This window comes from Biomphalaria glabrata, chromosome 1 (genome assembly GCF_947242115.1).
Source record: "Biomphalaria glabrata chromosome 1, xgBioGlab47.1, whole genome shotgun sequence".
Lineage (NCBI taxonomy): Eukaryota > Metazoa > Mollusca > Gastropoda > Planorbidae > Biomphalaria > Biomphalaria glabrata.
Genome location: NC_074711.1, coordinates 35,499,920 through 35,523,461, shown reverse-complemented (window position 1 = coordinate 35,523,461; position 23,542 = coordinate 35,499,920). Strand labels below are relative to the sequence as shown.

The window sequence follows — 23,542 nt, the reverse complement described above, 5'->3', positions numbered from 1 at the left end:
TGTTTTCTTGTTTATTTGTATAAGTAGTGAGTCTACTTTTTAAAAGACACACTGTCGCTATATTCGTTTATTTAGCCAATTTTTGGCTTAATACCACGTTCCCTCTGATTAGCTAAGTTGGATATATTATATATTTAAAAATAGATGAATGGTTAAATCCATTTAGTCCTAATGTTGATGCCCCCAAAAAACCTGGTCAATATTGTCACCACTAGAAAACCTTTGCCTGCGGTGTTCATCTCCTTTAATTCAACGCCAATTTCGTAAGGAAACTAATCGACAAATTCTGGTCTATTTACATGGTGTGTACAAATTCGCTTAAGTTCATTACAATATTACGACATAATAAGCAGTGCCTACTTAATGTGTGTAAAAGGGGTGGGGGGGCATATGACTAAGAAACACACACTTTGTCCACAAAGATACTTTTTAAATTCTCTCTCTCTATCTCTCTCTTTTGTTCACTCTTTCTTAACAGACACTTTAAAAGAAAAAATAAAACTTAATGTTAATAGCCAGAAGCGTCCTGTTTTTATATTTTGACTTTATCATTCTTAAAAGACTCATTGCTTTGTTCTGTATTCCATTAAATTGTAATCATTCTGTTCATTCTTACAAACGTTCTGTTCATTCTTACAAATGATCTGTTCATTCTTACAAACGTTCTGTTCATTCAGTTACACACGATCTGTTCATTCTTACAAATATTCTGTTCATTCAGTTACAAACAATCTGTTCATTCTTACAAACATTCTGTTCATTCTTACAAACATTCTGTTCATTCTTACAAACGATCTGTTCATTCAGTTACACACGATCTGTTCATTCTTACAAACGATCTGTTCATTCTTACAAACGTTCTGTTCATTCTTACAAACGTTCTGTTCATTCTTACAAACGTTCTGTTCATTCTTACAAACGTTCTGTTCATTCAGTTACACACGAATTGTTCATTCTTACAAACATTCTGTTCATTCTTACAAACATTCTGTTCATTCTTATAAATGTTCTGTTCATTCTTACAAATGTTCTGTTCATTCTTACAAACATTCTGTTCATTCAGTTACAAATATTCTGTTCATTCAGTTACAAACATTTGGTTCATTCAGTTACAAACATTCTGTTCATTCAGTTACATACAATCTCTTTATTCTTACAAACATTCTGTTCATTCTTACAAACGTTCTGTTCATTCTTTCAAACATTCTGTTCATTCAGTTACACACGATCTGTTCATTCTTACAAACATTCTGTTCATTCAGTTACACACGATCTGTTCATTCTTACAAACATTCTGTTCATTCTTACAAACATTCTGTTCATTCAGTTACACATGATCTGTTCATTCTTACAAACATTCTGTTCATTCAGTTACACACGATCTGTTCATTTTTACAAACGTTCTGTTCATTCTTACAAACGTTCTGTTCATTCAGTTACACACGATCTGTTCGTTCAGTTACTCACGTTCTGTTCATTCTTACAAACGTTCTGTTCATTCTTACAAACGTTCTGTTCATTCTTACAAACGTTCTGTTCATTCAGTTACACACGAATTGTTCATTCTTACAAACATTCTGTTCATTCTTACAAACATTCTGTTCATTCTTATAAATGTTCTGTTCATTCTTACAAATGTTCTGTTCATTCTTACAAACATTCTGTTCATTCAGTTACAAATATTCTGTTCATTCAGTTACAAACATTTGGTTCATTCAGTTACAAACATTCTGTTCATTCAGTTACATACAATCTCTTTATTCTTACAAACATTCTGTTCATTCTTACAAACGTTCTGTTCATTCTTTCAAACATTCTGTTCATTCAGTTACACACGATCTGTTCATTCTTACAAACATTCTGTTCATTCAGTTACACACGATCTGTTCATTCTTACAAACATTCTGTTCATTCTTACAAACATTCTGTTCATTCAGTTACACATGATCTGTTCATTCTTACAAACATTCTGTTCATTCAGTTACACACGATCTGTTCATTTTTACAAACGTTCTGTTCATTCTTACAAACGTTCTGTTCATTCAGTTACACACGATCTGTTCGTTCAGTTACTCACGTTCTGTTCATTCTTACAAACGTTCTGTTCATTCTTACAAACGTGTAGATATTCAGCGACAAGTTGATGCACGACTTTCTTTCAAATTCCACCGTGAAATAATTGACTTTTTATATGAAGCCCTGCCACACACCCTCCCACCTCATCCTTTATACATCCCAGCTCCTGGCTTAGTTCTTTCCTAGCTACCCCGACTCCTTTTCATGTCTTGTTGGGGGCGGGGGGCGCCTCAACGTCGACACAGTGTTCCCACGATCAGGGTCAGAGCCTAGCTGTGTGTCTAAGAGGGTATGGGGTTAATTGGTGTCATAGGGTAACATGTACTGTCCAGCTTCACTTATTAAACAGATGTCCCTGATCCATGTTCCCATACAGATATTGCCAAGAGGTATAGAAATATATATTCATTTTCTTTGGTCTCAGACCTATAAAATACACATTTATCTAAACTCCCTCATGTAGACACGTTTACGTTGGATATATATTCCCCTTTGATAGCGAATGCATGCATACTAAACAGTTTCCCTACAGACATTAAGTAACATTTCAGAAATGCGCATTGACTTAGTCAAGGTTTGAATGTCAGTGAAAACATTTCTAGAAGAATTTGTGACGATACGTTGCGACTCATAAATGTACCAACTAGTTCTATTGTATCAAAACAGTTGCTATCTTTTGGTCATACCTAGATCTTAAGACTTGTAGTTATATGTCCACAGGTGATATCAGTCACACATTGTCTGTTGCTAGTCATGTGTATCAGGTTCCGGTTCCTTATTAAGTTAATGTGTTTTTATAGTGTGCTCCGTGTGTGTGTGTGTCAAGTCATGTTTAGTGTGCTTTGTGTGTGTGTGTGTCAAGTTATGTTAGGTGTGCACTGCGATGTGTGTTAAGTAAAGCTCTTGTGTTTAATATGTGTGCGTGTGACAGACTCAATAGTCAGGCCATATTTCCAGTTGGCCTAGACGGCCGTCAAGTTGTGGGAGTGTGTGCTAGGCGCTGGGGTTGGAATGTGCCTGCAGCTTGTGTGTCAAACTAGAAGACTGTTTGTTGTGGACATTTTTTTAAGGTGAGGTATACCTTTGAACTCGACGCATATATACTTAAGTAGGTCAGACATTCTCCGTGTTACATTCACACGATCAGTTTTGTGTTTCCAAATTTTATTGGCACCACTAGATTTAAAACACGCTCAACTAACAGAGGCAGCAACACTAGCCGTGATTTCTGTTAGCGACTGCTGTCTACGATTTATTATATTAAGTTTTCTGTTTTTACCATTTCACACAAACATTTTTTTTTTCTACAACATTTTTTAAGAGTTGTTTTTACCCCCCCCCCCTTTTTTTTTGACTTGTTTAAGTAGAACGCGCGCACTTCCCCCCCCCCCTCCCCCAGTAACACGCCAACACTATCTCCCGTCCCCAAACATTGACACACTGGCCCAGATACACACGTTTTTAGTTGAACGGTGGACGTGTACAAAGCCATCTTTAAACAGCCATCAACTACTTTCAGACCTCACAAAAACATCAAGTTTTGTTTTTCTACACGTTATGATTCCCCCACCCCCATTTTTTTTTATTATTTTCTTGCTGTATGAAAAAAAAGGGGGGGGGGAGGAACACGTCTCTGTTCATTTTAATGTTAGACTATGCTTGCTGCATTTGACAGCCGGGACTAGAATGTTCAAATGCCGGGAGGGCTGGGGTGAGACTGGATAGGAACTTTCTCAAACGTATTTTTTTTTTTTTAAAGAAGAGAGAATTCGACAGCATCGGGCAGAAGTAAAACTAGGATATGCGGTACACATTAACTGCGTAATATGCCTGATCTTTACATTATTGTAAAAAAGTAATTATTTCAACTAGCTAAAATTGTCCCAGTTTAGTTCATTTAACGAAAATAAACGGGACAATATATTCTTATCTTTGATATAACTTCTTTGAATAACAGTGAAGTTGTCTATAGGAAATATCGGTGTTTCACTGCCAGTTATCCCACAATGCAACAGTAGGCCTAGGGCAGCAGCTACCATGTTTCCGTGTTATGAAGTGCCTTTATCTTTTAGCTATGGAATCATGAAATCAAGTCTCTGGGGCCATTGGTTTACCTGGGCACTATGTGGTCTGCACAACCAATTTTTCGAAAGCTTGGCCACGAGACTCAAATAGAGATCTCCATTTCCATGCATATTCAGATCCTAATGATTAGTTCGAGATTTATTTTTCAGCCACGTTCAAAGTTCGATACAGACATAACGAGTTGCATTATCGGTGTGTCTCTAGCCTGTGGGATGGTGTCAGCATTGGTGCCAGCACGTGTGTCGGCTACTGTGTGTGTGCTGGCTAAGGGCCAGTACTCTCAACACTCTTGATCGTTTGACCTTTAGTATGGGTCAGAGAAACCTTGGCGGAACTTTCAAATGTCTGCCCCGCGATAACCCCTCCATTTTGACCTAAACTTTACACTTGAAAGAAAGGGGCGGGGAGAATGTGTTAGGAGGCCTATGTCTAGACTTGTCCTAGCTCTAGTGTTAGTAAACAACGTTAGGAAACCTTGATTTGGGAGAGTCGTGTTCTTTTGAAATGTTATCTTCTTGGCCACATTCTCTTCTCCAGGTTGTCAAAGTCTATTTAGAGTCCAGATCTACTGGTTTTGAAAACGTCCATTGTAGGCTTCCAGTCTGGAGGGGAGGGGGGGGGGAGCATGTGGGCTGGGGAGCGTCAATGTGTTGACTACGTCATCGTTATATTGTGCTTTTGGAAACATTTTGAAAGCTTTAAACATAAAATATCTTATAGGACAACAGATCACCTTATAGGACAACAGATCATCTTATAGGACACCAGATCACCTTATAGGACAACAGATCACCTTATAGGACAACAGATCACCTTATAGGACAACAGATCACCTTATAGGACAACAGATCACCTTATAGGACAACAGATCATCTTATAGGACAACAGATCACCTTATAGGACAACAGATCACCTTATAGGACAACAGATCATCTTATAGGACACCAGATCACCTTATAGGACAACAGATCACCTTATAGGACAACAGATCACCTTATAGGACAACAGATCACCTTATAGGACAACAGATCACCTTATAGGACAACAGATCACCTTATAGGACAACAGATCACCTTATAGGACAACAGATCACCTTATAGGACAACAGATCACCTTATAGGACAACAGATCACCTTAGGTAACTCGACTGTGCCGGCCCATCTAGGCTGTACTAGGCTGTACTAGATACAGGCCGTAAGCTTGTATTCAAAATTACTTTAAAATCTACTGACTTGTAAAAAAAAAAAAAAAAAGGTATTACAGTGACTGGGGAGGGGGGGGACTGCAGTAGTTCTGGAAGTAGAGATACGTCTTACTGATGAACAAACCAGACGGCGTGTGTCTTCTTCCTCCTCCCCCCCCCCCCCCCCAGTTTAATTTTATAGTCCAACTGAGACGTTCCTAAAGTGTTTGGGAAAATAACAGAGGACGTTCTGATCTAGACGCAAGACGAGCACTTATTCCGAGTAGAAATTGAGATATTTGTGCACAGGTGCAATCTTTTTACATTCTATTCTAGAACCATTTCAAAAATACGTAATTATCATAGATGTAGAATCTATCAATTTTTAGGGGCTCTCCAGAGAGGGAATAACCTCTATTAGTCTGTTCGTTCTTCCGTCCGTCGTTTAGATCGCAAAAACTATCAAATATATTCGATATCATATTTTATTTATTTAAATGACGTAGTTGTTACTGTTTTAATTTTCTGAAAGCAAAAACTTTAATTTTTAAATTATTTTTGCAAGCATTTTTTTCTTCATAAAAATACACCAAATTTTTTTTACAACTATTCACTAATAATAGTAGGGAAAAAAAAGGAAAAAAAAAAAACATGAACAGCTATTGTAGCATGGGAAGTGATTTTTATGAATATTTTTAAAACATCTATGAAAAAAAAATGTTATAAAAATATTTGTATTACTAAATGAAGTGCTTTCTGTTCTACAAGCTATTTCTATTTGAACTACAATGTAACATACGTAGACGTCTCTTCTTTTTGTTTTGGCGTCCATAGGGTTGTAATGGTATTCATGCTGACAATATTGAAACCTGCCCTTTTTGTATTTTACCTGCCCTTTGAGGCGGGGGTCAATTCTGAGTTTGTGTTTCCACAAAAACTATCTTTGTATTCTTGTTTAAATGTAGATCTAATTCGTGTTAATCGAATTAAAAATGTAGCAAAGTAGAGTTCAACAAAATTATGGGGGGGGGGGGGGAAGCACTCATTTTGTTTAGAAATCTATTCTAGTTGTTTCACTTTTTTGTATATACTAAGTACAAGACATGCTAGTTTGTATGGACCTGACCAACGTTGGGGCTGGAGAGATCTGGCTGGAGCTGCAGATAAACGCATCAGAATGAAAGCAAGACTTGTTTTCCTAACAAGGTTCATTCGTGAACTAACAGTATTTCAGCAAATCTGTAAGAACAATAGCAACAAAATATTCTACCGAGTACTACGCAGTAGAACTGCAATTATAGACGGGTTCAACTCAAATGAAATATTCACAAGAAGTATAACATGGCAGTTTTTCTTAAATTATATTTTGTTTTAGTGATTGTCGGCTTTTTTTTTTTTAAAGAGACCTTGTAGTCTGCTATTCTTGTCTCGTCCTTGGACGGCCTGTGCAGTGAATAGATCGAATGACACACATACACGAGAAACTTAGGGGAAAAAAGGCTGGACTCAATAAATTCAGATTGAAATTGAAAATAATCACGTTAATATTCAAATTAGATTAAAAACAATTATACTTTGTGCGGGGTTTTATCATCCTTTTGAGTGACCATTTATATGTGCGACTTTTGGTCATCGGAAGAGACTAAGCTAACAAAGCGATTGAGAAAACTATGGCAGTCAAGTCAACACGTTCAACATTTCTGTGTAAGCTGAATGTTTGTTTGTTTTTTTTTTGTTGTTTTTACACTCCATACTTTGGTTTTTCTAGGGGGGGGGGTGAATAGATCCAACATGCAACAGTTCTAGATGAGTATTGAACAAGTTTCCTCGGGCTCGGGGCTGAATCAATTTGATCACAGCTGTGTCATAGTCCAGACCTGAGGCACGGGCTACAGGATAGTACTCACGTTAGTGTAACTACAAATAGACCCAGTGTTTTAGGTTTCACTCACTCTGTGCATTGTCAATGTTGTGGCTGCGTGGGTAGGGCTGGTCGTTGTAATATTAACACACGCGGTGGTGTGTGTGTGCGCACTGTATGTATCTAGTGTTTACCCCTTTGAAGGCCATCTAGTGTTTACCCTTTGAGGACCACTGTTTCAGATGACAAGCTTCACTTCATAGCATCGCTTGTAGTAAAGGGTTTGTGTCTGCATCAGACTTGGTTCTAGCATTTCGCTCTGTAGTGCTACTTACTGTGCTGGTTTTATCATTCTAAGCCTAACCCTTGCATTAAGTGTGTTTCGACTAGCCCAGCCTGCACATAAACTAGATGTAGGCCTGCATATTGATATAACACGGTCAACTCTGCAGTAACAATATCCATCTGTGCTCTCATTTATTCTAATGGCCCTCACGCTGGTTTTCAGCCCCTCCCCATACATCAATGCATTCATCGATCACAGTATCGATGGAACACACACACACACACCAGGTTTTTCACTCTAAACCTCGCGCCCACCCCCCCTCCTTTTTTTTTGGTGTCAGCAACGAACACGGCCAGCACACAGTCACACACACACACATTCACACATCTCTGGGTTGTGCTATCTAACTAGGGCAATAGGGGGGGACGGTTGGATAGGAGTGGTTCATAGTTTGGAGCAACACTGTGTCTGTGTTTGGATAAGTTGAATGCTTACGATGATTTATAGAATCTAGTTCTAGAGCTGTTACACATGTGTGCTCATATAATTCTTTTCTTTCAATGTTGGACAATTGGAATATAATTAAATCTTTTGTAAGTTGATATACGTTACATTCTGTTTGTACGTTTTAGTAGGCCTATATCATGACTCATGTCCTTATGTAGTCTAATTCTAATTGTGACCATCTAAAATAATCTAAATAAAAACTTAATTCTCCAAGATTCTATAATATATTCTATACAAGTTTAGCTGTCTGTGTGTTAGTGGCTAGCTATATAATACTATATTGGATCTAGATGTCATTAATATGTCAACCATAAATGTTTCAGATATTCATTAATTTCATTATGATTCATCATATCGTAACTAAATATATATCATCTATTACTCGTGTATATTGCTGACGTGTTTTGACATTAGTTACGGTTAGTAACAATACTTTTAGTACATCGAATCTAGATCCAGTATGGATGCAACTTTTTGGAGATTCCTATGTATTAAGTACTAAGCTAGCTGCTAGAGTCTAGTTGAATACATATATGAATTATGAAGTAGAATGACGCCAATCACTAATACTTAGATCTAATTCTGTTTTTCTTTATTTATACGTAACTTAAAAGCAAAGTAACAAAGTAGGCACCAAATAAGTGCACATTTAAAATCACTTATGTAAGTTACTGTGTATAAATAAATACAACGAAAATGTATCCGTGAAGAACTTAATGACTTAAGTCCGTTTTTTTAATGACTTTTACCTTAAACACCATGAGTCACTATAATTAGAAGAAAATAAAATCAGGAACCAGGACCCATAAAATAATATAAATTGCTGTCTGTCCTTTCATGTGGGGGCTTCAGTCTGTTATGACAGTTATGTTATAAATTTCCTGATTTTGAATTCTCTACAAAGGACATAATTATCTTCATTTCTGAAGGAACATTTGACAAGTATTCTTCTTTTATATTGTGATGGGTTTTGAAATCAAGTTATTGTGTATTCTAGTGCTAACAAATAAGCCTTTTGTTAATTTCAGTCTTGAGTTGCTGTAGGCTTGAGTCTTGTAATGATGTGATTGTATTTCTGTTTCAGCTGTTATAGACTCATGTCTGACCACTTGTCAGAAAGTCAACACTACCTGGGGGGGAAAAAATTACCAAATAGAAACATTTCTTTAATCTCTGACAAATATTTCCCCCCTGACTGGCATTATTACTTTATGTCTTAGAAAGTCTGTAGTACTCTAAGGTAGGGTAAGGCTAGAACACTTGGTGCCCTAGTTTGAAATCAGTGTAAGATAACAAGGTTTTGATTCCATTTGCAATGGCCTAGCTTCTTAATGCTGGGGAAACTAACAAGAAATTTGTTTGAACAGCTCAACATACTACAATGCTAAAGGCCTATCAAGTCTACATTGCTTGACCTAAAATTTTGTAAAACTCATAAAGTAAAAAAAGAAAAAAGCTATTGCTTACTGCATGAATGTGTTTTGTTTTAATTACTGCACTTTAAAATAATTATTGATTGGTGAAAAGCTTGTTGAATGCAAAGTTGAGCAAAGTTTTCTTATGTTATTATATCAGCAGATTATCTTGCTCCATAAGTTTTGGATAGTCTAGCTAGAGGTCAGTTTGTGTGTTAGTATTACTGGTCACTTCTCATGTTCAACTACAGAGTTCTAAGCCGTATGATTGAAGAGGTGAAAAGGCTATCATTTTCATCTACACTTTATTTCAAACACCCACCCACTCCACCCCCCTGCGGCAGCCAAAACGTAATTATTAATGTGATGATAAAACTTGTAATTCTGTGAACTTGGCTACTGCACCAGGCAAGACGACCCTATTAATTTTAGTTTGTAAGCTGCCAATTTCCCATCTCCTTGCTTGGTATTCATCTTGTTTTAGTCGAATGAGTTGCATAAAAAAGTGTGTCTTGCTAAACATGTCACGCTTGAACACATGTACCAGATCAGACAAAAAAGTCAGTTCCCTGTCACTGAAGTCCTATTACCTTAGTGATTGTCTCTGTTTGGAAAACTATCATTTAACAGACTCCAAACCAATCATATGATGTTTAGATACATATATTTGGTTACTTGTTATGCATTGAACAATAAGAGAGTTAAAATTTATATTCAACAGAACTTAGCAGGGTAAAAAATGTACCTGAAGGAGGTATTGTCTCTTATTAAAAAAAAAATTTTTCCCATATTTTTGGTAAAATTTTTAAAATTTTATATATATATATATATATATATATATATATATATATATATATATATATATAACAACTTTGTTGTCAATATTTGGTAGCTAGGCAATATTTTCTAAATTCTAATTTTAAAAAATCTCAATATTACTAATTTAACTTAGTGGTGGAACTGTTAAGCATTATTCTGCTGATCTAAACGTCTAGGGTTTAAGCGCTGATGGAAGCACTAGTATTTCAATTGATTTAATGCCTGGGCTGAAGTCCCTTGAGTTCACCCGGTCATAAATGGGTATCTGACCTAGCCGAGGGAAAGTGAAGGCTTTGGGTGGTTGTGTTGCTCTTAAAGCTCATTGGCTATTTGCTTAGAAACAACTAACTGAACTTTATAGATTGCAGGCTCTTGAAGAGAACTTAAAGCTTGTGATAAGAAACAAAAGTCTTTGATTTTTCTTAAACTCGATTGCACTCTAGTGTCAGTAAAATATCAATAATTGCTGTAAATTAATTTAATTTGAAATATGTGTTGACCATGCTGGGATGGGTCCAATTGTAGAAAAAAAATGCCTTCATCCAATTAGAAATGTCCACAAAAACAAATGCATCTACAGTGTATCTAGCTTGATCAGATTTTTGTTTGCTTAGCATAGTGATTAAATGTATCTCTATCCTGTCCTGTTTATTCTACATCAACACTCTATTGAGCAATATTTAAATCTTTTACACCTGCCACCTATCCCACCATATAATAATATATATATATATATATAAACGATAAGAGAGGGGGAAATGATATAGAGTAGAATTCACAGGCCAGAAGAGAGTGTTAGGGAGGCAGTTTTAAAGTGGGCCGTTCCAATTTACTGTAACATATATTAGAATACTTCATTATAACATGGAGTTGCAGGACCTTCGTTTGTAGGATGAAAAAAAAAAAGGATATAGAACTTGAGGGCTAGAAAATTGTGCCTGTGGTGGAGGAGGGTTGTAGGCCATTTTATTGGTGAGGTTAAGGTGTTCTGGGCAGAAAAAACATGTATACTATTTCAACCATATTGTAGCACATGTATCAGCCATATATATATATAATAAAAAAGTAATACCCCTTTCAGACCTTGCTCTATATTGGGCAGATGCATCTATTTCTATGGCCCATGGTTAAAGTGAGCACACTACGCATCAGTGATGGATGGACTCATGGGTATCCTAAAAATTCTGAAATTTTAAATCCAAGCCTTGATCAAACCCAAGACCCTTGGTTCAGAAGCCAAGTGCTTTACCACTCAGCCACCATGCCTTCTAATATAGAGCAACTAACAAGCCCTACTAACAATTAACAGAAAACATTTATTTTTTTTGTAAACAAAAAATAATAAGAATGCACATTTTTACACATTTCATTTAAATATTTAAACTACATTTTTTTTAGGGAGTGGTTTGTGTTATTTATTAATGCTACTGCCTACAAATTAAAAGTTATTCCAGAGCCTTAGAGAGCTTTTACCATAGGAAAGGATTTTTTCCATAGGCCAGGAATGAGAGATAGGCTCTCTGACAAACACTGTCCTAACGGCCCCTAGGAAACTAGATGACTATTTATTTGCTTCCATTTAGGGGGTTGGGCCTTGAGCCAATTCTTGGCTGACAAGCTAAGACAATCCCAAGAGGGACTCCTTTGTACCCACACAGCTGTTGGTGTTATTTATTCGTGTTATACTGTGTTGCAAACTACATATCAATATAATCCTGTAAAAGGCTATTTGCCAAACAACCTGTCCAAAAAGGTCAAATCAACTTCAGTTTCTTTGAGCCATTGCCTAGCCGCCCATGTATTGTATTGAGCCATTAACCCTTAGAATCCTACCAGCGCACATTTATCTTATCTTATATAAATGCAGAAAAGATGATGCATGTTAACCAATGACTTCTGCAAAGTCACTGGTTTTCCTGGCTGGCTCAGGCAACCCATTCCATGCTCTAATAGCACTAGGGAAGAAAGAGCATTTGTACACATTTGTCCTAGCATATGGAACGAGGATTATGCATTTATCTTTGTGTTTTCTGAGTATTTTATTAGCGGAAAGACGCTATTAGTTTTTGCGAAATGTCTGTCCGTCCGTCTCGTTTAGATCTCGTAAACTAGAAAAGATATTGAAAATCCGACATCACAATATTTTAGACCATTCAAAGTTCTGATGCAACGGCTACTTTTTTTTTTCTGAAAGCGAAAAATCTAGTTTTTAAAATCAGTTATGCAAGCAGTTTTTTGAAGAGAAAAAGCTAATTAGTATGCATTATAAGTTAGACCTAATTTAAAATGAATAGTAATCTTATAAACTTCATTTTTCTAAACATTTTTTTTTTTTTTTTTTTTTTTTAGGATTCGTATAAGAGATTGAGCCTTTTCATAACAATTAGATCAATTATAAGACATCAGTTAGGCCAGGGGAGGCTCAGTGGTAAAGCACTTGGCTTCCGAGCCGGGGGTCCCGGGTTCGAATCCCGGTGAAGACAGGGATTTTCAACTTTAGAATTTTTGGGCGCCTCTGAGTCCACTCAGCTCTAATGGGTACCTGGCATTAGTTGGGGAAAAGTATAGGCGGTTGGTCGTTGTGCTGGCTACATGACACCCTCGTTAACCGTAGGCCACAAAAACAGATGAACTTTACATCATCTGCCCTGTAGACCACAAGGTCTAAAAGGGGAACTAGTTAGGCCAGGTTCACATCTAACTTTACATTCACTTACACCTATCCTTTGATTTGCTGGACCGTTGGGGCACTACACAAGATCTGTTAACCTTCTTTCTCCATTCTTATCTCTCATTTGTCTTTGATATAATTTCATTTGGATGTTCTTTCTGAAAATATTGAAGCCTGCCTGGTTGGACCTCTTCGGAGGCCGATTTTGAGTTTGTGTTTCCACACAAACTGTCTTTTGTAACCTTGTTAGATTTTGTTTTTGTATTTGAAGATTATGGTTCAGTGTTTTATGTATAATTACTACTTTACTTTTGAGAAATTTATTTCCTGAAGGCTTTCTAATTTAGTGATTGTACTTAAAGTGTTACTCTAGTAAAATGTCAATATTCATTTGTTATGAATCTCACTGCTCTATTTTGTGTCTGTTCCAGTTTCTTAATGTTTTCTTGAGTTGAGGGGTCCCAAACAGAGGATGCATGTTCTATTATTGGCATAACCAAGGTTAAATAACATTTTAGTTTTATGTTCTTATTTGATTGATAGAAATTTCTTTTAATAAACCCAAATGCTTTGATTTTTTGATAGTTTCATTAATATGGGGATTCCATGACAGTTTTTCATTTATTATAACACCTAGGTATTTTGCGTTTTTAGTCTGTGTTACTGGTTTACCATGAATAAGATAAGTGGAATTTTTTTGTTACTCTTATTAACTGATATTTTTCTAGATGGAAAGACATGCTCCAATTTAATTCCCATTTCTGTAATTCATCTAATTCTCTTTGTAAAATTTCTGTATCTTGTGTTGTTTTTATTGTTCTATATATTATGCAATCGTCTGCAAATAATATGACTTTTGTTCCTGAACTAATGCAATTTGGTAAATCATTTATGTAAATTAAAAATAGTTGTTGACCTAAGACTGTTCCTTGAGGTACACCTGAGTTGACTGTTTATTGGTGTTGATTTAGAGCCATTTATTATTAATTTTTGTTCTCTCCCTGTCAGAAAATCCTTAATCCACTGATGCAGTGGACTAATAATGTTTTTAAGATAGTTTTTAATGAAATTCCAGAGGTCATCAGCTGGTTGGTTAATGTCTTTTTCTGATAAGAATGTTTGTTGAAAGTTTAATGCAGCTTGGTGTAGTTGTGTTAGGTTGCATTTGTTCCAGAGTAAGATTTTTCTTTTGGGTTTTATATTGTCTACTGCTTTTATCTGACTGTATTTTGCCTATTCTTTCTTTACTATCTGCAATGCATTCAGTACATTGGAAGCCAACTGGAGGTTATAATAATTGTCCCTGTTCTCTCATTTTTTTTTCTCTTGCATGAGGGCAGGGTAATAATACATTCACCAGATTTTGCCATTTAACATCAAACAAAATTAAATTGGCTGTGGTTTGTTTTATTTAAAAGTGGTACACACTCACCAGTGTTGTCATTGTAGAAATCAACCAATAATCCTTCTGGCCATATTCAGACATGCGACATTGACATTGGTTTTGACATGGGTGGTGAGTGATCGCATCAGTCAGGCTCTAAATGAACATTTTGTATGGATGGGGTGGGATTGTGGTTGTTGTTAGCTTGTAGTTCATAGCTTCAGTTTACCTGCTTTGCAGATCTGTCGGGGAGAGCTGCCTCTGTAATCTTGTTTTGTTAATGTTGACAAATATAATTATTTAGAATTTTATAAAAGATTTTTTGTCACATTCTTAAAAGGTAATTTACTCTCCACTCCTCTTTTTTCTTATTCCTCCAGATCCTTCTGAGTAAAGTAATACCATAATGTTTAGTATCTGCTGCTACTCTAATAAGTTTAGAAACTTTCTATGGAACTAAATTGACCAAATTATATTTTAGTTAAAATGAAAAAAAATTAGGCCTCAACTACATGTATTTTTTTATTTTTTTTAAAGCAATAGCACCCGCCGTCGCACACGTGACAGGGATTCTTCAACTTCCACCACGGCCACACCTGAAGAGCGCCGAGCTTTCCAGCCCCCCAATCCACCACATTTACATGTGGCTGCCAGTTCTGCATTCCTGGCTCGACAGATTCATCCAGCCATGTTAACTGCCCAGCACCCTCCATCTGTTCTAGAACACCTTGAGCAGGTAAAGAACTGTTATATTGTATGTTTGCCTGGTAAAGGAGATGTTGTGATCAGTTAAAAGATACTGTGATTTTTTTTTTCTAATAGTAATTGTTTTTACTTTCATTTTTTTTTGTATAGGTGTCAATGGCTGGTGCAATGCCAATGGGTCCGTATGTACCTTTATGTGCAACAGCCACACCTCATCCCCTGAGCATGTGTGCCCCCATGCCTCCTCTTCACATGGGAGGATCGGCGGCTATGCCTTCCTGGTCCTTAGCCAACTTGCCCGTCAGACTTCAATCCTGTACCCTTCCTCACTGCACCCTCCCCCATTCTCTCCCTCAGTACTTACCGCCGTCCAATCATGCCCAGCCCCCACCCCAAGCTCACATCCCCCTGCCAGCTCACATCCCTGGATTGCACTACCAGCACAGGCCATACCACCATCAACAGCAGCACCATCAACAGCAATCTCAACAACGTCATGTACAAAGCACACAGGTCAGTTTGTGTTTATTAATAGTTGATGCCATTTAGGATTTATCCTTGTTAAGAAAATGCACAATATTCAATTGACTTAAGTTGAGTGATTGAAATTGTTTGTTTTTTTTTGCTTTGTCATTCAGGAGGAGGAAGTACATAATGTATTGACTGAGACAAGGGGAACCAGTGTCTATCCACTTCATCCAAGTTTTCATCATCACCACCACCATCATCACCACCATCCGGCAGCTGCAGCTCTTTCTTCTTCTCATCCTTCCCACAGTAGCCATGGCCACAACATCCCCCACCCGATCAGCTCATCACAGCCTGTTGTCCTTCAGGAACCAACAGTCCACCCCACCCCACCAGACTTCTATGTAGTAAGTACTAAGATTAGTTCACTAGTAGCCCTTTTTCTGTTGGTTTTTGTTTTCTTTTGCTGATTATTATTTTTATGATTAAAATGTTTTTTTAATAAGATGTTTTACATTTGTGTCCCTCAGGGTTCTCTCTCCCGGTACTACTCCAGGAGGTCCAGCACAAGAAGCAGAGCAAGAATTCAACAACAACATTATAGTCCTGGATTCTTACTACAATTTCTGTGAGTTATGACCTATTTATCATTTATAAACAAATGAATTATTTTAGTAAAGAATTTGTGAGAAAACTTCAATGTGGACCTTATGACACAAACAATGTTCTTACAGAGCTATGTTGGGAAGTCCACCAATACCTCCCTATGGCAGAGACCTGGACAATCCAGAAGAAGTTGAAAACTATGAGGTAAATTTGTGCTTCATTTAGGTTGGAAAGTGCCAGCTTTTTACAATTACTGCAATGATAAATTGTAGATCATAAGGGAAAAAATCATTGATACATTTTCTAGCCCTAAACTGCTAACTACTTTTGTAGGCCAGATAATGTTGCCATAAATGTGTTCAAACAACTTTCAATGTGTTTCAGGCACTTTTGTCTCTGGCTGAAAGATTGGGTGAAGCCAAACAAAAAGGTTTGACCAAAAGTGACATTGAGCAGCTGCCTGTGTACAGGTTCAGCAGTGAGACTGCTCGCTCCGAGTCTGATCAAACATCATGTGTTGTCTGCATGTGTGACTTTGAGAGCAAGCAGCTATTACGTGTGCTGCCTTGTTCTCATGAGTTCCATGCCAAATGTGTTGACAAGTGGCTGAAAGTAAGTCTTTAGACTTCCATTCTATCCTTGTACTAACAAATTATAAAGTGGTGTATCTTTCCTATGCCTTAGTCCCAAGTTTTGACATAGAATTTCTCATTTGTGTTTTAATGTTAATACTTAATACTCAGTTAATCATTTTTTTGTCTTTAAATTTGCAGACAAACCGAACTTGCCCAATATGTCGCCAAGATGCCACAGAAACAAGTGGTTGTGGAGAATAAGCTGTTAGGGTCAACTCATCAGCCATGTTTTATACAACGTCATGGCAGAATTCATATTCCAGTTTTTGTTTTTTTTTTGTAAACAAAACTTTCAAAACTTCATCAGGGACACCATATTTCAAGATGTGTTTTCTGTTCTGGAACAATGAAACTGGACAAACCTAATGCTGAAACTTAAGCAAAAGACTCTTTCAAGCTATTACACTGTTACTTAACTGTAACTCACAAACTTTAGAATTATGACCATGACATTAATGGAGTATATCTGTTGTATAGAGATATTGAAACTTTTATGTACAGTTTAACTAGTGGGTGTTCACTGCCTGGAAAAGTGTATTTTATATCTACAGAAAGTGGACTTTACAATTTTCAGGCTTTGAGATATGAGGATGATGATATTGAATCACTCACAAAATTGAGTTCAATGATTCACACTCAGGGTGCTGAATAATTCACACACTGTGATGTCAATTGGAACAGTTGCCTGGGATACAATGTTTGCCACTAGACAGAACATTTGAGAGAACCACATCTCTCACTTTGTACAAAGTTTTTGTTCATGTTGGATTTTTTTTTAGCCTAATCAGAAATTTTACAATAATCTATCTCTACCATTATCAGTGAAGACTTGGAGTCATGATTCTGTCCGTACCTCGGTGCTGGAAACTCTTCAAAGATGGCTATCAAGTTCTGTTTATGCTGTCTTTTGGATACAATTAGAATTTTGTTTTCAGAACCAAATAATTAGACAGACCTTAATTATGAAGCTCTTGTGTCATTTATAAACATTTTTTTTTTAGAGATAATTAGGAAAATAAAACGAATTCCAATTGAGTCCCAAATATTTGATGTTAAATGTTTTATGCATTAACATTTTGACCAGGAGAATTCAGGAAAACTGTTTCATTTCAATTTTGGCTTTTAAGAACAAACTAAAAAACCATTTAGCCTTTATGCTGGTTTCTATTTCTCTTGAAGATTTGGGTGTTAGCTATCAGGTTAGTGCATGAACAAAACATTCATAACATTGTGATGAACTTCATTTGCATCCTGGCCAAAGTGTTAGTCCATTGCAACTTTTGGACTGGATTAGAAGCATGTATAGTTATTTTCTTACATTCATGTAATAATTATAGAAAGAAATCTTATTCAAAGGAGGAGATACCTTCTTAATAATTTGGAATAGGGAAATAAGTTTATTTGGCACAAATGTGTCTTGGTTTAATGTTTTTTAAAAAGCAATTTTACAGACTAAAAATTTGACAATATTTCTGTATCATCTTGATTTCAATTCTTCTAAGTTGGTACTAGTTATGTCTCTTGCTTCGCTCACTTGCATCAAGAGCACAATCATCTTTCAAGTTTTCATAATTGACTCTACCTTTTGAAAGGATCAAGCATTTTCAACGTTGAGACAAAATGTTAATGACGGTGCATACTAGGCTTCACTCAATTTGGTCTTCATTGATAACCTTCAAATTTGGTTCAAGATAATTCCTCTTACTGTATAGACTGAATACTTTGATTCTCTCAGTTTCTATCTTTCAGTTTAATTGACTTTACATTTCCTGTTAAATTCTTTTGTTCAGTCCAGCAAATAGTAATTGAAGCAATATAAATTTAAAAGCCCTCAAGAAAAGTCTTTGAACAATTATCTGTTTCTGTGGTAATAGAAGCCTATCTGTTGGGCTGACTTATGGTGTGCGTATATTGCCTGTCTGGTTGCGGTATGTCTCCTTGTTCCCAGATGTTTGTGTGTGTGTGTGGAACCCATCTTTGCTCAACTTCTCTTTGAATATAGCTCTTGATTCCAGGTTCGTTTCAAATGACAGTTAGTATAGTTTAACAATTGTCAAAGTGGTGGAACTCTTAATAATTAAACATTGATGATTGTAGGAGAAACAGCAAGAATCAAACCACTTTTTAAACCAATACCATCCTTAAAGGATGATGGTTAGGTTCAACTCTAAAACATAAGTAACAAAACCTTTGTTTCTGGTGTGTGTTTTTAACCGAGAGCATGGGTCTAGCAACTATTTGATACAATGAAGGAAACAGTTGGATCAATCCACATATACTTTTGTAGATTTGATTGAAAGATTTTGATATGTTCTGGAGTGTAACATGTTCATGTTATAGTACTATAAGCCATATAATTTTAATTGTGATATTCCAGTTTAGATTACAAGCTCGCTTATCACTGTGTTAATTGGATAATATATTACCAGGAGCCTCAACTGAGTTGTGTTTAAAAAAAAGTTTTGTTGTAAATGTACAGGAAATAGTGTCATTTTTTAGGCGAAAAAAAAGTTACAAAACCTGCTAAAATAATACGGGGAGCCACTGAGTGCTGTTTGGAGTTAACATTCACAAACACTGTTTAGTGTGTCATCTCACTTCTAGTTTGAGCTACACATGAATCACTAAATGTGTGTGATGTTGATATTGTGACTATTTCATGTCTTCACACACCAGTGTAACAGGAAATGTGTGTGGTGTGGGAATGGCTAAGTGTGAAGATGTTATGTGAAGTATACATGAATAATGTTTCAATGAAACTAACCATTTTCCCATATAGTTTGTTTTCAATTGTGTTTCTTTATCATTAGAAAAACACCAGTTTCAACAAAAATGTATTTGAAATCAATGAATGTGTCCTGTTCCTAGGGTTTGAACATTCCTTTAGTTGTAGACAACTGCTCATAGAAAGCTTTAACTCAAATCATTATTACAATCAACATACTTTTTGTTTTGTTTGTGAGTGCCATAAGCTGTAACTAATAAAACTAATGGCTCTGATTTGTATTCTTGGAAATAGTGAAAATTTCCTTGCACCAGAGCTTGAAATATTCTCCAGCATTGACAATACTAGTTTTAAATAAATGTTCATTATTTTCATTGGTCTGCTTCAATGTTTCTATGAATGAGAAGTGAATAGATTTGCATTGAAGTCAGTGTAAGAACTATTCAGCATGTTGATTGCATTTAGTTAACTATGATAGATGGATTCTGTAAACATAAATGAAACACAAATATTTTCCCACAATATTGTCACAATATTAAAACTTGTTTGATTTTTCTATTGCTTGTTATGTCAATGGCTTTTTAAAAACTTGTTTGCAGTTCAGTTGCATTCAGAATCCTCAGTGTTGCTGTATTTTACTTGACATTGTGTACAAAAAAAAAAAACATACATATATTTCAAATGTTTTTTTTTATATTTTTTTTACTTGACAAATTGTTGACTTCTAGTAACATTGTACAGTAAGTATGTCATGAATATGTATAGGCTGTACAGCATATGTACAATATATTTTGTACACTATAGGATGTTGCCTGATTAGTTGTGTCTAGTGCTGAAGTTTTCTATTTCCCAATCCCACAGTAAATCGGGTTCATTTGAATTGTAAATAATGCTACTCCACATCTACACTAGTACCTGGGGCAAGAAACAAGCATTGACATTGTTTTGGTGGGTCACTGTCAGAAATCTAGTCTCAATAAGAAGAGATCTATTCTGAATTGTATATGCATTAAGAAAAAAAAAAATGTTTCAAAGGAAAATAAAAATTGTTTGAATTTTCTTCTTCAAGAGGGCAAAAAGTAAAGTTGCTGAGAAATGTTCCTGATTTACACAGTCTACCTCACGTTTACATGACATTTGTCTCTTTGTTGTCATTGACCTTCAACTAGAACTGTTCATCTGGAAGTTCAGGTTGTTGTGTTGGACAGGATCAACTTCAAGATTGGAGTTTTGTTTTCTAATGAATAGGAAATAATTCAAACAAGTTTTCCATAAGAAATTTTATTTTTAATTTTTTTTTTTTGGTGTCAATAGGATTAAAACCATAAATCATTTTAAGACTTTTAAAAAATATTTTTGCTTTAAAATGTGGGCATGTTACCATCACATCAGTTTCATTATTATTTTGTTTTCCAATGTTATATTACATAGTAGCAAGTTTGTCTACCAAAGCAAAGTGTAGGACCTTTAGGATTTTACTACCAGAACATCTTCCTCAAAGTTTGGAACTGAAGAAACTAGCAATAAAATAAACCCAAATTTAGTATGTGGCTTCAAGTCAGTGAAGTCACAGTTTGTGAAACACTTTTTGAACATTACATCCTAACAACAAGTCAACTTACTGGCTGGCTTTTTTTTCAATGATCAAATTAAAGTACTAACAAGCATAAGGCTTTGCTTCAGTTCCAAACATTAAGAAGGATTATAGTAAGCAAGCTAATAAGCTATTACTGACTTAGGTTATCAAACATTTTTATAGTTTTATTTTTATAAAGAAGTCATTTTGATTATTAAAGAGTTCATACAATCTTGTATGTACAATGTTAAGTTGTGGATATCTGGACTCTATTTCAGCCCCTACAACCATTGTTAGGGTTTGGACTGTCTTGTTGACCTAAGTATTGTGCAGATTCTTTCTCTATTGTCATTTGTCCATTGGGGACACTTGCTCTAACAGTGACCATGTTCCAATGTTACTTCTAACTGGCTGTTTTTTTGTTTTTTTTTTCTTCTTGTATTACCACCTCATGCAAATAAAAAATCACATTGAATGGTATCTACAAATTATATGGCAAATAAACATATAGAAATATTTCATTTCAAACAGTTTTGTGTACATTTTGTATGTAATGATAAAAATAACATGTTAAATGTATTGCAGCATTCATTCATTAAGTGTCTTGATAACAAAAATGGACTACAGCTTTGCTACAACTAAACTATGGCTTTACTTATACACAGAACTAGACTATGGCTTTACTGATAAACAGAACAAGACTTGCATAAAATGTTGAAAATTCAAAAGGTTGTGGTGGGTGTTACTGGGAATGACATTAAATTCTTTATATATGAAGCAGAATCATTTCGATTGAATCATTAAGTCACTTTTTTTTAAACATGGCGAACAAAAGTTACAGACGGCATGCATACAGCATGGCATTATTTTATCAAGATGGGAAAAAGAAAATAAATTTGGATATTTTGTTGTATTTAAATCCTGACACCTACTGACTCTCTATAATATCCAAGTGTACTTGGACATCCAGTTTAAAAGATGGGACCTGCAAGGCTGACCTACTCATGACCGAATGCCTAACAGATGCAAGAACTAGATCAACCTACCGACATTTTATAACATGGAGGCCGGGAAGGTCCTCTTCAAAACTGATCCCACTATTTCAAAATAACTTGTAGCTAATTCTAGCAATGATACAGCATACGATAATAAAACCAAATAGTTTGATGCTGGGCGGCTGTTCTTGACTACATAGAAGTGTATTTCCATTGTATGTCCAGGAGACACATAAGTCTTTTGCAGTTTCAGAATTGACGAAATATAGAAAAAAAAAGATCATAACGCTCTATGCTTTTTCTTAGGTCAATCTAGTCATGCATGTTAATCAATGACTTAAATTCTGCCAAGTCATTGGTTTTCCTGTCTGACTCAGGCAACCCATTCCATGCTCTAATAGCACTAGGAATGAAAGATCATTTGTCTTAGCATACGGAACATTGAATGTGCCTTTACGTCTTTCTGAGTATTTTAATAGGTTCTGTATTGGAAGATTTAGGGTTCATGTATAGTTGCTACGTTACTTTGTCTTCTAGCCTGAAGGCTTTCTACATTTAGTGATTTGACTGTTCTAGTTTCTTATATCTTTTCTTGAGTTGAGGGGCCCAAACAGAGGAGGCATATCCTATTATTGGCCTAACCTAGGTTATATAAGATTTTAGTTTTATGTATAAGATTTGAAGAAAATGAGCAAGAACAAGTCGTGTTCTAAGATCCACAATGAAAAAACTAAGAATGACATCTGGTTTGCAGCTGGAATGGACTAGTCATGCCATGGGTATTTTGATTGATACAAGAAATGTCATTGCCAAATGATTCTACCTCTAGTTCTGCATTATTCGCTATAATAGCAGACATTCCTATACAAACTCTCGGGAATGTTTAAAATGAATTGTAGACCTAATCTTGTTAAGATTTTGATTTTCTGGCACATTTTAGGCCGTGTCTAAATTTTAGCTAGGAAAATTGATAAAATCTTTATCTACCATATAAAATTCTTGGCCACGATGACTGACTAACTGATAACTAATTTTCCCACTTCCTGTGGATGATAAATTACGAAAATTTTACCTGCTATTACATAACTAAAGCCAAGAACAATTAAGACATTTTCAAGATCAGAATCGCAGCAGTTAAATTTACCAAAAAACAATTCATTCGCGTTCGACATAATACGTTTTTTAAGGCAGACATTTAAACAAAATTGTAAATATCAAAAGTACAAAATTATATATCCTTCCGCTTTAAGCACTTATTAACACTACTCTGGTGCCTAGTTTTCTAAATCTTGAAGATTTACAGTAATTTTCTAAATCTTTTCTAGAGCTAGAGGATTGGAATGGGGAGAGATCTCGTGTCCCAAAACGTTGAATAGCCTAACATAGAGAAGAGTGTTCTGTAGTCAAACCTGTTATGTTTGGCAGTCTTGGATTAAAGGATGAGTGCAGTGTTTCACATTGCTATGCAAACTCAGTTGCAACCTGCATGTTATAGAGCCATGAGGATGTAAACAAGGAAGGCAAAACAAACAAGGATTTGGAAGG

At 35.7% G+C, this 23,542-nt stretch overlaps 1 protein-coding gene across 3 annotated transcripts in view; it reads left to right on the top strand.

Moving 5' to 3' along the window:
* Positions 1-21,530, top strand: part of LOC106057816 (RING finger protein 44-like) — a 50,804-nt gene extending 29,274 nt beyond the window's left edge. For all 3 annotated transcript variants that reach the window (XM_056034248.1, XM_056034246.1, XM_056034249.1), the window contains 7 exons: positions 14,825-15,023; positions 15,143-15,505; positions 15,631-15,867; positions 15,991-16,088; positions 16,195-16,270; positions 16,451-16,678; positions 16,840-21,530. In XM_056034248.1, the coding sequence (XP_055890223.1) occupies positions 14,825-15,023; positions 15,143-15,505; positions 15,631-15,867; positions 15,991-16,088; positions 16,195-16,270; positions 16,451-16,678; positions 16,840-16,902 (1,264 nt within the window). In that variant the 3' untranslated portion in view covers positions 16,903-21,530. The remainder of the gene's footprint in view (positions 1-14,824; positions 15,024-15,142; positions 15,506-15,630; positions 15,868-15,990; positions 16,089-16,194; positions 16,271-16,450; positions 16,679-16,839) is intronic.
* Positions 21,531-23,542: the final 2,012 nt, after the last annotated feature.